Source organism: Helicoverpa armigera, chromosome 19 (genome assembly GCF_030705265.1).
Source record: "Helicoverpa armigera isolate CAAS_96S chromosome 19, ASM3070526v1, whole genome shotgun sequence".
Lineage (NCBI taxonomy): Eukaryota > Metazoa > Arthropoda > Insecta > Lepidoptera > Noctuidae > Helicoverpa > Helicoverpa armigera.
The window spans coordinates 2,525,639-2,540,293 of NC_087138.1; the positions used below are offsets into that span (position 1 = coordinate 2,525,639).

The window sequence follows — 14,655 nt, forward strand, 5'->3', positions numbered from 1 at the left end:
TAGAAGTTTGTATAAATAGCCTTTCGGACCATTAAACAAAATGGTACACCTGACACACGGAGCTTTTCTAAACTTCAGGACCATTTAATTTTGTGGACCGCGCGAAGATTTTCTCGTATTCTATACGAGAAAATCTTGATATAACTGCAGTTGATAATATAATTTTATGTGTATTCTCAATATAAGTTAGTTCATCAACCTCAATTTCAGAAATTGTTCAAATCATAACCGTATGCAGACCGCACATTAATTTAAGAGCACTACCACTATGCTTTACAATTAAGTACATTAATTCCATATTTTTTATTTTCATAATCACTTCTCTATTTCCATACTTATCTATATAACCTGACATCACAAGTTACATTATTTCCAGCCATAGCTCTTTTCTTAAAACTATACAAAATACTCCTCCACTAACCTTATGATAGGTATCTTTCTGCCAGTTCTTGATTTGAGCCATGACGTCATTGACGAGCCGGTCGCGGACGCTCAGGTGCAGGTCTGATAGACGTTCCGCCTCCACCATGCCGCCTTTCCACGCGGCTTCCATCGTGCCATATTCTGGGCCTGGGAAAGAAAGGTTGAGTTAGCAATGTGGCTTAGAGCTAAGAAAATTGCAATGGGGAAGAAGGATACATTCTTTGCACAGGACATTAAAATGAAGCCTATGCGCAGACATAGGTGCACTCTCTATTTCTCACTTCAGTGGGGCTCGCATATAGCTAGCCTCGCGGGAAGGCTTAGCTCAGCTGCGTACGCCGTCAGAAAAGTAAGACAAATCACTGACGTAGACACAGCTCGAGTAGTCTATTTTAGCTACTTTCACAGCGTTATGTCCTACGGTATTCTTCTGTGGGGCAAAGCTGCTGATATTCAAAACATATTTATATTACAAAAACGAGCTGTTCGTGCTATATACCGGTTAGGTAGTAGACATTCGCTAAGAGAGCTCTTTAAAGAAATAGGCATTCTTACTGTGGCATCACAATTTATCTATGCCAATATACTTTACATTAGGCAAAATATTCATTTGTACACCAAAAAAAGCGATGTTCACAGTATTAACACTAGAAACAAGCACAAACTGTGTGTACCCACTCACAGACTTCATAAGGTTCATGGATCATTTTTGGGGCTCGGTATCCGCTTTTACAATAAACTACCTCTAACTTTACTACAATTACCGTTTCATGCATTTAAATTACAAGTAAAGTTAATTCTTTCAAAGAAGGCTTATTATAGCATTAATGATTATTTAAATGATAGGAATAGTTGGTCGCTAAGTTGAACGCAAGGCAGCTCATTCTTGTTATCACTGTAACTAAATTATTAACTTATTATTATTATTTTTTTACATTGATTGACATTAATTCAGACATTAATTCTGTTTTTTTTCTTTTATTATTTACTTTGGGAACTTTTGTTAAATTTTGCTTAGCGTTGTTGCTTTATGGCTTGCTAGTACTGCAGTACATCTTACATGTTCTACTTTTGTTGAATAGCTGCAAGCACGTCATGCTCCCTTAGACGGTATGGCCAGCGGTAGCGTTGGGGGTCGGGTTGTCCCCTTCCCTCAAAAATGTGCGAAGGGGGCGATGGCTGATCCTCGCGTTATACTCGTGAACGGGTGCTGCTGGCGGTACCAGGTCGTGTTGGTGGCTATTGACACTATTAATAATAGTATGATTTTCTATTAGCTTATTTTGGAGAAAATAATAATACTGTAGTCCTGGCAGGAATACACCTTGTTTGTGTTGTACAGCTACAACATATCCATCTGCGCATGTGGGTGGGCACGCCGATTTTATGCTTATATTAAAAATACATTCTTATTTTATTAACAGGAGGCTTTAGATACACTTAATAGACTGTAAGTAATGCTTGAGTACTTAGTCTTTATAGGTGTAAATCTGTGTGCTAGCCTACTTGTGTTAAACTTATGTTAAGTTTGTATTGTTTTTTCCTTTCTTAATTTTATATAATGGTTATCATGTGATAATGATATTTTTATTTGACTTGTATACATTCTGGTTCTTCAAACCTTGCAGACAGACATGTGTTGCTGGGGAGTTTGTTGCGCCACTTCTTCTTCCCAGCAAAAACACATAGGAAGTGGTGAAGGGCGGGCGTTTTGGGGGCTGTCTTTTGTTTTTGACGTTCGAAAAGTGCTGATTTATCAGCCTAATTTGAATAAACGATTTTGAGTTTGAGTGAGTTTGAGTTCAGTGATGGTGGGATCAGCAGATTATCGTGTTCTTCTTTTTGTATAATGGTCTCTACTTTGGAGGTTAACTTTCTAGGTTTAATACTCGCCACTCGGAATCGACCCGAGATATGATATAGATAGCATGACAGTCGCGCTTGCATCCGATAGACCATCAAATCAGTTCATTCAGAAACCTACAGAATAACAACACAGAAGGAGTTTTATGTTTAAAATTCTCCCTTTGAGGTTGTACTGAGACCTCTCAGTACTCCATTCGTGTCAGTGTAAAATGGGTGTCAATGATTGTCTAAATAAGAAGAGATACTAATGCAAATATTTAAACAGTTATCTCTAAATGTTATTGCAATGGCATTGAAACCATTGTGGTGTTTTCAAAATAATTTCGGCGTAATTATTTAAAAGCATCGAGTGATATTTTGATATCTCCATTGTTGTTTGGCTTTCGAGTCATATGAAAAGGGAATTTGTAATAATATAATAAACCTGCAAAATTCAGTTTTAGTTGAACGAGCTATATACTTACTATCAGGATCTAGTAAATGGCGTGTTCAACCAAACTTAATCTTTAGTTCTATTCGTGCGATTTGATAAAATATTACGAAGCAGCAATTCGTTCAAGCATAGTACATATTATACGGATACGTAACACACAATTTTTTTGCAACTGGCCGTAAGACTTTACATAAAGGCCGATAATCACAGAAACTGTATAACTTAAACATAATAAAACAGACTAACAAGACACTTGCAGCCTTACTACAAAAGCTTAAACATCTGTTGAACACTTGTCTAAAAAAAGTGTGGCTGCAAAACGGACCTTATTTCAACGAAATAATCTGAATTTTTTTAGACAAGTGCTCAACAGACGTTTAAAAGTTTTTGTGTTACGACTTTGTGTCCAAAATTTTCATTCAGCAGGAAAGTGATAACTCCTTGCTTAACCTGTCCATATTTTTCCACGAACTGCTGCAATTTGGCCGATGTCATAATAACTTTCATTGCACATTGCACTTGCTATAAACGGGCGGTTATGTGTGGAGAAACCGGTCGGTTTGCGGTCGGTAAGGCGCAGGTTCTTGTGAGAAGAGTTGCATGTTACGATGTGTTTGCGGCCAAATTAGACGGTGGCTGTTCTGTGTGAATGTTATTGTGGTAAAGGTCTTGAGCCTTGAGGAAAATCACATGAGACAAGATAACTCGTAATCCGAAAACTTTTGGCGATGGTGTACTTTATAGCCGGCATTTCAGAAGTTGTTCTAGTCCCATATGATATGTGATAAGGGGAAGTCATGTTTAATTAGCTTTTCGCCAGAAAGTTTTGCACGAACTCCGACCAACCGCGCGGTCAAGCGGTTAGATGATGACAGATTGAATGAACAGTGGCCGAAACTGTTTTGTGAATGTAATTTGTTTAAAGAAAAGTTGTAGCTTTAATCTTACGCCGATGTTATCATTTATTGCCTGATCAACTGGTCTTCACCAGAAAGAAACAAGACCATAAAAGCGACACCATCAGGTAGGCACAACAAACCGGCCTCATCAATCGAAGGCTGGGCCATTTTCGCAAGTACATTTCATAATAAGACTTAACAGTGACGTAAGGGTGCACCAACCCGATGACCGATACACACCATTCTAAATTCAAAACCACCAATCGCGACACTTTCGATTTTTAAATCAGCCAACGAGATATTTAAAACACGCTTTCGGCACGTACGTTCGTTTCGAGTCCGTGATCCGAATACGAGTTGTCTCGATTCTGTTTTTGATCCTTGATATGCTCGATTAACTTTCATTTTCATTAAGAATATTTTTATTCACGACACATTTTGTTACTCAAGAGCGTGGAAATTCGTTTTCGTCGAACGAATTTATTCTTTTCGCGTTTGAGAGCACGTCCATTGTAAAAGTGAATGCTACATGTTGAGCTGTGATTTATTGAGTAATATTCTGTTCACGGTTGCATTTGTGCATTTCAATTAATTGGTTATAAAACAATGGTTTCAGAGTTGAATTTCAGGCACGCTGATCAATTTAGAATATTGTGCCATCTGAATATTCTAAATGCGTTCAAATTCACTTGAGCGATATTACAGGATGTGCACTCAGGAGCAATGCCGGGGACTTTATTAGTTGCATAATTTTAGATCAGAGCACAACTTTAAACTGATATCAATCGAGAAGTAAACTAATCTAATTAATCGAAATGAAGTCATTCACGGATTCATGACTTTAATCGATAAGTTTATCGATCTTTTAAACAGCACAGATTATAAAATTGTGCAAGCCTAGCGATTTGAAAATTAAAATGAATTTTGTCTGCGAATCGAGTACAAGGCCTTGTGTATTTTTGTAATAAAAATTATATCGAGAGCCGAATCGAATGTGATTATGAGAATAACAAAATGCATTATGGAGTCGAGACCATGAAGAAAATAGACTGGTTAACAGTTTATTTAATATCACGCTTGTTGTTCTGTACGTCTAAGTACAGGTCAGTTGCTTTTTGTAGATCCCTCCGTAGCCAGCCTATGCTGAGCCTAGGCTGTATATGCTGAGACACATAAAGCCAAATCCAACTTAGTTGTGAAAAGACGACAAAATGGGGATGAGGCAGATATGTTTTTTTTTGTACTGTCTTATAGAATCCCGGGTACATTGGTAGGTACCGAGAAGCCTCTCATTAAGCAAAAACATTTACTTCAATAGACCATGTACCATTCATATTTTAATGTACATACATCCCGGAACTATAAAGCAGCAATATTTCCTAAACACTTTTGCTTCCACAAACAACACAAGCCCGTGACATCACAACCACTGGACAAAAGCATTTCCTAGCTATAAAGTCATATCGGTACCCGTTGTACGTGCTTCTGTGAAACTTGCTACTTATAAATTGTTGAGGCAGGTTAGGAATACATGGCGGGTTTTGTGTACACATAAGAGTACTTGTGTTTGCTAAAATGTGGTTCTCCATTCGTGTCTGCTTAGATGTTAGAGTTAGCGTGGCTTTGCGGATAACCATCTTTGTTGGAAGAGGAGAATTAAATTTCTGTGAGGATGATTCGAAGAATAGCTTTGTATTCAGTATAATGTATGAAAGTGCGTTTGGGGAATAAAGAACTGCTACAAGAGCATTATTGCAGCTGCTAATATAGCATCCATTTCCTATAAAATTTACGTAAACAGACACACAGCATTCTTTCGTTATTTTCACTGAAATAATTTGCCAGTGTATAGAGTAAGTATCAGTTCATTAGCATGCACTCCCGAGATGTGCTTTTGGATAATCGTGAATTAGTCATGTATAACCAACCAACAACAACACGCAAAGCAAACACTTGTGAAGAAAAATTATGAACGCAAATAGTTGATAATTACAAGCAGTATAATTCTCCTAAAGGACGACTAGAACAACAACATAATATAGAAGATTTACGTTGCTCCAGCTACTTCTAATGATGATGAAGTAACAAATCATTTGACACAATGTACACTTGTGGCCAACACATGTACAACTTGATACAAAGTGTTTATTGAAAGTGAGTCGGTAACACATCGAGCTATGCCGTCGTGTTTTATGCTAATTTGCGTCTTGTCCATGTGTCGCAATTCCTAAGTATGCAGTTTGTATCCTCTTGAATAATTCCTCATTCCAATGCATGCTGAGCGAAATTGCGTATTCAGGCAAGTAGCTGCGATTTGATCGTACTTAAAGAGAAGTTACTTAATGTACCAAGATATTTGTTAGCTATACGTTACTCGCGGTTTTACCCACGTACCGGGAAAAAAGTTTATGCAACGGGGAAAAAGTAACCTATGTTTATGTGTTTCTACTTAGACTTTAAGCAATCAAAATGTATAATTTCATCTAAGCTCGGGAAGTATTTCCCACAGGACATGAGAACAAAAACCATACACATTTTCAAATAAATGTAGGACAGTAAAATATGCCAGAAAATCTAAATCCTTTAACAGAGAAATGGTATCTAGAATTCGATCCTAAATCCAGTGGGTACTTTTAAGCAACATAAACGTAGTTTGAAAACTTGGAGCAACTCCTCAGGGTATAATCAGAAAGTACTTTCTTGACTGCGCGGCTGAATATTTAATTTTCAATTTGTGGCGACGCTGCAAGTAACGATGTCACTAGCACGTTAAACGCTAAAGCTTAGGAGAGTATTGAGGGAGATGAGAGCATTTTATATGCTAAGTAAAATGTGCCCATAATTTGAATAATAGTCCAGGTCAGGCAAGTAACTACGTGATTAAGTTATATGAGTTTATCTTGGATGCCAGTGACCAAGTAAAGGTGAAGGAAAACACATTTTGAAGAAACCAGGGCCCCGATTCTCCTAAGTTAATAATGTCAAAATCGAATAGAAATCGAATCGCAATATGATCGTAATAGCAGTTTTAACCATATCGGGCATTCTGCTACTAATAAAAGACCAATCGTATTCGATTGACATTTGATTGGTGTGCGATTGGTGTGCTATTTTGATGATTTTGGTCTATACGGTAGTTTGCTGTACAATCATTTTGCAATCGTAAATCATTTGCAGACAAAATGATTCATTATTGAATGACAGAAAAGAATAAAAACGTTTATTTCAAAGAAAAAATAGCGGAATGCCACATACGCTTCAATAGTAATCGAGTCGGGATTGGATCTCAGTCGAATCGAGTCGAACGTCAATCGAAGGTCGCTTAAGTAAAATTAGGAGAATCGGGCCCCTGGACTTTAAAGTCTAAAATAGACAATCTTCTTTGAACAAGTGTTGTGATTATTATCTTCTCCACACCATACAAAAAGGGACATTTGCCCTGCAGTGGGACATTAAAAAGACCTGATGAGGATATCAAGAGAGGAAAGAATTCACGGCTCTCAATAAAATATAAAACTTTCCTAACAAATAGGTACAACAATATTAAAACGAAGTCTCAACGAACAGCGATTAGTTGAGCAATGCTTATGAAAGCATAATAAACCAACAACTGGACACAGCTGTATGGAACCATGAATATTATATTATGCATTCATGTCGTAAGACTTCTCTGATCTTTTGATTAATCAATGAAGAAATATATGAATAAGTTTCCGGTTCTACTTTGTATTGAGTGATGTACTGTTGGGGTTCCGTAAGGGTTAAATAATAAAACAGGTTTTCCTCAGGTCTAATGGAGTGTAGTCAGTGTCTTTTCCAGAATTGATGGTTCCTAGTTTGGGGAGGTTTATCGATCTTCTCAAAGGCCTAATGGAACATATATATAGAGGTATGGGTTTTAGTCTAGATCTCCTGCATCATATGATGATATCATATATAACGGGCATCAAACTACATAACTACATACATATGTTTCCAACTTGTGCGAAATACAAAATGTTATATGTACTTTTCACGGTCCCCATAAAATATTGTGTTAAATCTCTCTTTTTTTTTGTACGGAACTCCATGCAAAACCAGTACCAAAGCTCATTTGTTCCTCCGATATTAAATTCTATTCATACCGCGACAGCATTTAAGATGCTCAGCATCAATACGATTGAACCGATGTTTCTCATGGAGAGAGAACCGATTCTCACGGCATTGTCAGATCAGATGTCACTGCAATACTTAATTGTTGTGCTAGTTAAGTTGTATGGAATGATAACTACAAGTTGTTTATTAGGAGAGCAAATAGGCTTTCTGATAAGCCTGAGAAGTGTTATAAGCTTGCATAAACGACAGTCAGCAGTCAATATTGAAAATTAAAAAAAGAAGAAGAAGGCATATATTAAGAGAAGTAAATATCTAATAGTAGAATCATGGTGAATAAACCATGATGATCTTATTGTGAAGCTGGCATATCTATCACAAAATGAGGAGCAAATGACAGCTTGGGTCGTCAAAAATTAAAGGCACTGTGATTGGCGTTGCTTTAATATGTATTGACGGAAAGATCGAATCGTATGAATCGTATTTTCCTTATTGGCTATATTACCCAGAAAGTTATGATTAAAGCCATATACAAAATCCTGTACAAGTTTCTGATCACTTATCAGACTTTTACTTGTTATGATTGGTTGAGCTTGTAAAAGGACTTTTTTAACTTTCGATAAGTCATCGTAAATATATGGAGGTACCAAGTATGGCTTCTTTGCAAAAAGTCAGCAACAATGTATAAAGTACCTACAATAATTAAGTTGCGAATTCCAATTAAGCTAAATGTATTTGAATTGAGCCCACGAGACTCAAAGAAGCAATTATCGATTTCGAGCGAAATTGTTTTCAAACTCAAGCGAAAGTGATATTAATTAACTCTGAAACACCTGCTGAGATTGGTCTAAATATAACTCATAATACTTAATGATTTTTAAATGTATATTTAGACATGGCAGCCAGTGAAGACGACATGAGAAATGAGTTTCACTATAGGCATTTTCTTTACATGATTCAGAGGCAGATATGAGATACCATTGTCGCAACAGTATTGGGAATGAAGTCCATCATAGTTATGTTCCCTCCGATTCAGGGAGTTTATAAATATGTACCGAACATTTCGTGATTAATATTGCTTGATTACAACAAGCCCTTAAAAACCTTACATGGTCAGGTGAATAATTAACATTATCTGTACATTTTTTATACTCCAAAAGGGTAAACATACATGAACCCTACAAGAGCATAAATAATAAAGATACGAATCAGCAGCATTGTCGTTCAATGGTTCGTAATCAATCTTTGAAGCTCCGCGAATGAATGGTTTCAGACCGAACCCATTGTGTTTTTGTTCGGTCATCGAAATAACAGTTCGGTTATCAATGCCGGCTATTGTTGCCGAATGAAAATATCATGTGACAGTGTTGTATTTACAATATTGATGATGAAAAGCTTGGTTATGTGGTTTGGAAATGTAATCAATGAGGATCTATTAATGTTACGGGTAGTTTTTCCTGTATAATTTATGTAGATGACATTATTATTGTCTGCTGTCTTTACTAGGTTTAATCTCGCTACTTTATCCCAACTTTAATGTCTGTCAGTATGTATTGTATATTCTGTAATTAAATATTGTGTACTTAAAAACTAGAGCAAATTGCCACCACTCACCTTTCTCAATCAGGTCATTCCATTTCTTCGCCCATCCTCTCAAGCTTTTGGCGTATGTCTTCTCAATGTCTGCCCTCTCTTGTACGAGAGCCTGTAATTCTCCGCAAAGTCTGTGTCCATCATCCACTCGTCTTGTAGTCCGCTTATAGTTACCAGGCTCCCAGAAAGAATCGGAGGCGACCGTGAGGAGCGCCTGCTCGTCGCTGTGGTGGGACATGGCGGTGCGACACTCACACACCGCCCCTCTGTAACAAGGAGAAAGGTTGCTTTAGAATTTATGTTTAGAGCTATCTACTTGCGATCATGGCGCCCTAGTACAATTTACGCCCACTGTCTAGTTAAACCACAAGTATAACGCAGCGTCAATTGACGAATCCACGCTTTTGCTGTCACGGATTTGGTATAAGTCTGATAGTACAAAAATCCTTTTGTTAAAAAATATTCAGTAACAATGAAAAATGCATTAACTGTACTTTGCTTCATTATGATTGCATTGCATACCTACTTATGGTGATGGGCCGACTGAACCATGAAACAACTAAATGGGTATTTCCTCGAGGGGCGAGGGGGACCTTAAATGGTGACATTGAACGTAGGGTCTGACATTGGCAGGATAATGTCAGGGCTACAGTTTATACATTATGATTGGAGTAAGTTAGCAGGACTTATTGGAAACATAATTATATCAGCAGTAACTCATACGAAAGTTAATGTTCCAAGCCAATGAATATTCTATGAGAAATTAATACATTCAATGATCTAATCCGGACAGGACGAAATAAATTGGGCATCCGTCTAAATTACGTACGCCACGGATATCCCAGGAGAAATCCATCACTGTCAAGCGTTAAGGTGCGTTATTTAATTTGGAGAAAAACGTTAAGCTAACTAATATATTCCCCAATGGTTTTATGGGAATATTGGTTTTCTAAGATCAGCTATAGAAAAATATAGTAGTCTGGCAGAAGAAGTCGAAAACACATTACGTCATTAAGATGGTCATCAAAATGCTCTTAAGAAATATGCCTAAAAATTTCATTGTCATTTCTTGGGTATAATTTTCCATTCAAATAGCTGAGTTAACTTAATTGCTTTATTTCTAGCACTTTTTCTGCAGTTTAGTTTCTAACTTACTAATATTGCTTAAAATCACATCTAAAAAAAATCCTGAGACCTAAATTACTAACGTAATCGTATGTTCTTTTTTTTCAGTTTCAGTCGTAACCAAATCTAGCACGCAAACCAAGAAACCAAAAACCACAAAAATCGAACACAAAACCAGAAGTCGTCTACGTAAACTCTTCAAGCTAGACGGCAGACAAAAAGTCGTGACGAACCAATTACGACTTACGAGCATGACATTACATAACACAGCCGTTTGTGTAAAATGTCGGTGACCTTGACCTCCCCCCATCACTTCCTATGAACGCGTATATTTTAACCAACATTGCGACTTGTAAGTGTCATGTTGTGGATTTTGAAAAGGGTAGGAACCCAGCTGGGTTTCGACCTTCACGGGTATTTCGACCCGTAAACGAATGACAGAAATGGAAAATTCTTTATGCCTTGAATGTTTTAAAAGATCTAGATCTGATCACAATTGGAGTGTCACGATTTACATTCACAAAGATGTGACGAACAGGAATGTTGACTATTCCAATTCGTCACATCTTCATAAGTTGCCTTAATACAGGAAGTTTGATAAATACCAGCGGATTAGATTGCAATGTAAATATGTGAATAACAACTAATTATATATTAATCGCTCGTAGCATCCTCTGATGGCTCTCGATATCGTAAGTTTTATATTTAAATATTGTCTCATCGCTAAAGCATGTTCATTTGAAATTAAAATATATCTTAAGCATGTGCGATACGGTATTTATAGTAAAGGAAGAAGTGGTGATGTATTTACTTAAATCAGAATACTACGCGTTAAAAATACGATTGAATATTTAAATACATAAGAAGGTACGTAATGAAAATAAAATTCAAAGCCTCTTGAATGTGCAATAAGTTGGTGAAGAAACCTACTAAGGTCAAAATTTATGTTTTAGTCATAATAGAAAACAACAAGAGTTTGTGTATAGTGAAAGCTTGTTGAATGAAATACTACGATATTTTCAGAATACGAGCAAAGTATGTAAATAAAGTTCATGTTCATTCTTCGTAACAAATCCGACTAGATGTCATTGTACCTACAAGAACAGCACAAGAAGCCAGTTTTGTTGTTTTGCAAAATTCTTTGAAGCGAACAATGTTTCATTGAAATACCGACAAAGCATCGCGTGGAAAATCACGGTGGTATAAAAACCATGTCGGATATGGAATGTTTTGCCTATAGGAACCATGACTGAAGGGGAAGGCCTATTCCCCTTACTGTATATGAAGAACAGGATCATAAAAAGGAAGGAATGTATGCAATTGAATACTGCGAAAATTGATGCTTTTAGATCATGAACTGTAGATGTATTTCCAAATGGAGACCTTTTTGTCTGATCTTGGAAACCCTATTGATCAGAGCCTCTCGATCTAAAGCGATAGAGATCTAAAGCGCCTCTCGGGTCTCTGAACATCCATATTTCGATGTAAAAAAATTTAGAAGTCCCTTGTCACCCATTATTCATGAGCCATCTTCAAGCAGTCACGTTACCTAATGATGAGCTAACCACATAATCTATGCAGTGTAGTAAAGACGTATGTTTGTCCATACGTCCAAGGTCAGCCATGAACCGTGGAGATTAAATGATAATAAATCTTAGCACAATGCTAATTAGCTTTACCGTGCTCTTTACGCTTAATATGATAAGGTGTGTGTATAATATTTGGTATTGAAAAGGTGAATAATGATGGGTTTGTAAACTAGAATAATTCGGTTATGACATTCCATAGTTTTGAAATGGGTGCGCCAAATATGTCATGATAAGATTTTGACACATGAAGAATTTTAAACAAAAATTCCTTAAAGAAACTTAGATCCTGGTTGATAAAGGATATGATGTCTCATTTACAACAGAAGTTTATAGAACTACTATTCAAAATAAGTTATGTTTGATTGATAAACCCATACAGGTATTTTCGGTCTTCCCAAACCACGCGATATTCCCCAAAACATTTTACACAAAGACTGAACAATTGTCCATAAGTGCAAAGAGCGTAAATCCTTCTAAACAAAACACATCCTAACAATAGCCCGGAAAACAGACAAAGGCTGTAAAAAGACGATTAAATCTTAGCACAAACTTTATTGGCTGTAACTGACCTTTAAGAAAAACACCTATGATATAAGATGTTAGAGTTAGAAGTAACAAAAACATAATAAACATGACATGTTAACATAATTAGTAGTATGACAAACATGATAATTGTGTTTAGATGACGTGACTGCATTTTTGTTGGGATGACTTAAGTTGGAAAATGTCAGGTGCAAGGTTGCGACATTCAACAGACGTTTATAAACTATTGGGGACATCACAAACTAGTGAAAAGATCAAGAGAACTGTAATACATGAAATTGGAACAACGAAGTCATTCCTTTGCCTTGCCTTATCGTCTCCCGTACTTAAAATGTCTTTCAACAACAGTAGCAAATTCCTTCTATATTATATCCTGTCCATTCATATTTCTCAAGGTCATTTGGACCAGCTCACTGTAGTAAATTCCTTACACGAGCTTTTTAACTCAAAGTTATGAGGTAAAGAATTTTTATAACCACCATAATAAATCCAATTATAAAATAACTATAACCATGAGAAAAATATATTCTTTGACTCATATGATTAGATGGCAGCATCCAGTGCTTACCGCAAACCATCTAATCTCACATTACAAACATTATTGCTAATAGTAATTATGGAAAAATAATTACATACATATAATGTAGAATAAAATGATGTAAATAAAAAAAAAATTACCTGAAAAAATCAAGAAGGCAGTTCATGTTTCACATTTACAAAGAACTCACTGTCAAGTCAAAATCACAAGGTAATCACTCAAAACACACAATTGAATGTTTATATTATTTTTAGCACGTGACCTTACCTAACATATTGTAGAACATGATGCACTTTCCCCCTACACCGTGTGTTCCTCACTCTAGTCATCGCGACATGCGCACGAGTGGAGCAACTGAGGTTGGTCCGATTCGGAACTGTTCGGCTGACTTCGGAGACCGCGCGACGGTAAACAAACTAACGCCAACGCTGATTGGTTAGATTTTTTTCAATGTTCTTTTTTTGTGTTTTTATTAAGTTTTTCAATTGTTACTTAACATGCAAGACGATCGTTTATGAATTTGTAATACTCTAGGTTTGCTAGAATTCCTATACTGAAGTGGCCGGAAATCAGGAGAGTTAAGTTATACTGTTAGGTTGAGTGCTCGTTTGTGTATTTAATTTTACCTTTAAAGAACGGGAAGCTACCTTTTTCTTTATTACAATGATGTAAGAAGGGTTATAGTCCAGTATACAAAGTAAGTGCATTAACTAACATACAAGATTGTTACTAACCTACTATGGATGAAACTGGTCCCAAGTATTTTACTTATTTATTGTGCCTTTATAGCAGTGGTTCTTAACCTTTTTGACATGAGGGACCACTTTGACAAAATTTGTCTTGCCGGGGACCACCTCATCGGTTTACCTAAATTAGTACTCATTTCTTTATTATTTATTTAAAAAAACTCAATTTTTGGGTCAGTTCTACTCAAAGCTAAACGCATGTCGGCAGTGGTGTAGGTAAGCAAATGCAAATAAAGAAAAACTTGCCTATGTAGTTTCCAAATGCGCGAGCGAAGCGAGCGTGAAATTTTAATCGGACTTAAACCAAATATTACGTAAAATGTAGCCCAAACGTAGTTAACTTTTTATTTGTTGACAAATGTGAAAATAAGGCCATATAGTTTCTGAATATGCGAGCGAAGCGAGCGCGAAATTTTTATCGGACTTAAAACAAAAATTACGTAAAATTTAGCCCAAACGTACTTAACGTTTTGTTTGTTGATAAATGCAAAAATAAGGGCCATAATATAGTTTCTGATTACGCGAGTGAAGCGAGCGCGAAATTTTATCGGACTTAAACCAAATATTACGTAAAATTTAGCCCAAATGTACTTAACTTTTTGTTTGTTGACAAATGCAAAAATAAGGGCATACAGTTTCTGAATACGCGAGCGAAGCGAGCGCGAAATTTTAATTATTTTTTAAGACTCAAAACCAAAATTACGTAAAATGTAGCCCAAACATACATTTTCATGAATGGGCCATGCGAAAACCTCCGCTCGCAATTATAAGTCGATAAAAATTAAGTTAGATAACGTATAGCAACGTC

The 14,655-nt window shown here is 36.4% G+C and overlaps 1 protein-coding gene across 6 annotated transcripts in view; it reads right to left on the bottom strand.

The window, feature by feature from the left end:
• Positions 1-14,655, bottom strand: part of LOC110382568 (protein kinase C and casein kinase substrate in neurons protein 1) — a 111,125-nt gene that overhangs the window by 54,624 nt on the left and 41,846 nt on the right. For 2 of the 6 annotated variants that reach the window (XM_049841612.2, XM_064039397.1), the window contains exons 3-4: positions 9,328-9,572; positions 422-570 (exon numbers count right to left, since the gene is read on the bottom strand). In XM_049841612.2, the coding sequence (XP_049697569.1) occupies positions 422-570; positions 9,328-9,544 (366 nt within the window). In that variant the 5' untranslated portion in view covers positions 9,545-9,572. Of the gene's footprint in view, positions 1-421; positions 571-9,327; positions 9,573-13,241; positions 13,265-13,368; positions 13,512-14,655 lie in introns of those variants that run through there. The other 4 variants (XM_049841613.2, XM_049841609.2, XM_049841610.2 and 1 more) reach the window with 4 other exon arrangements.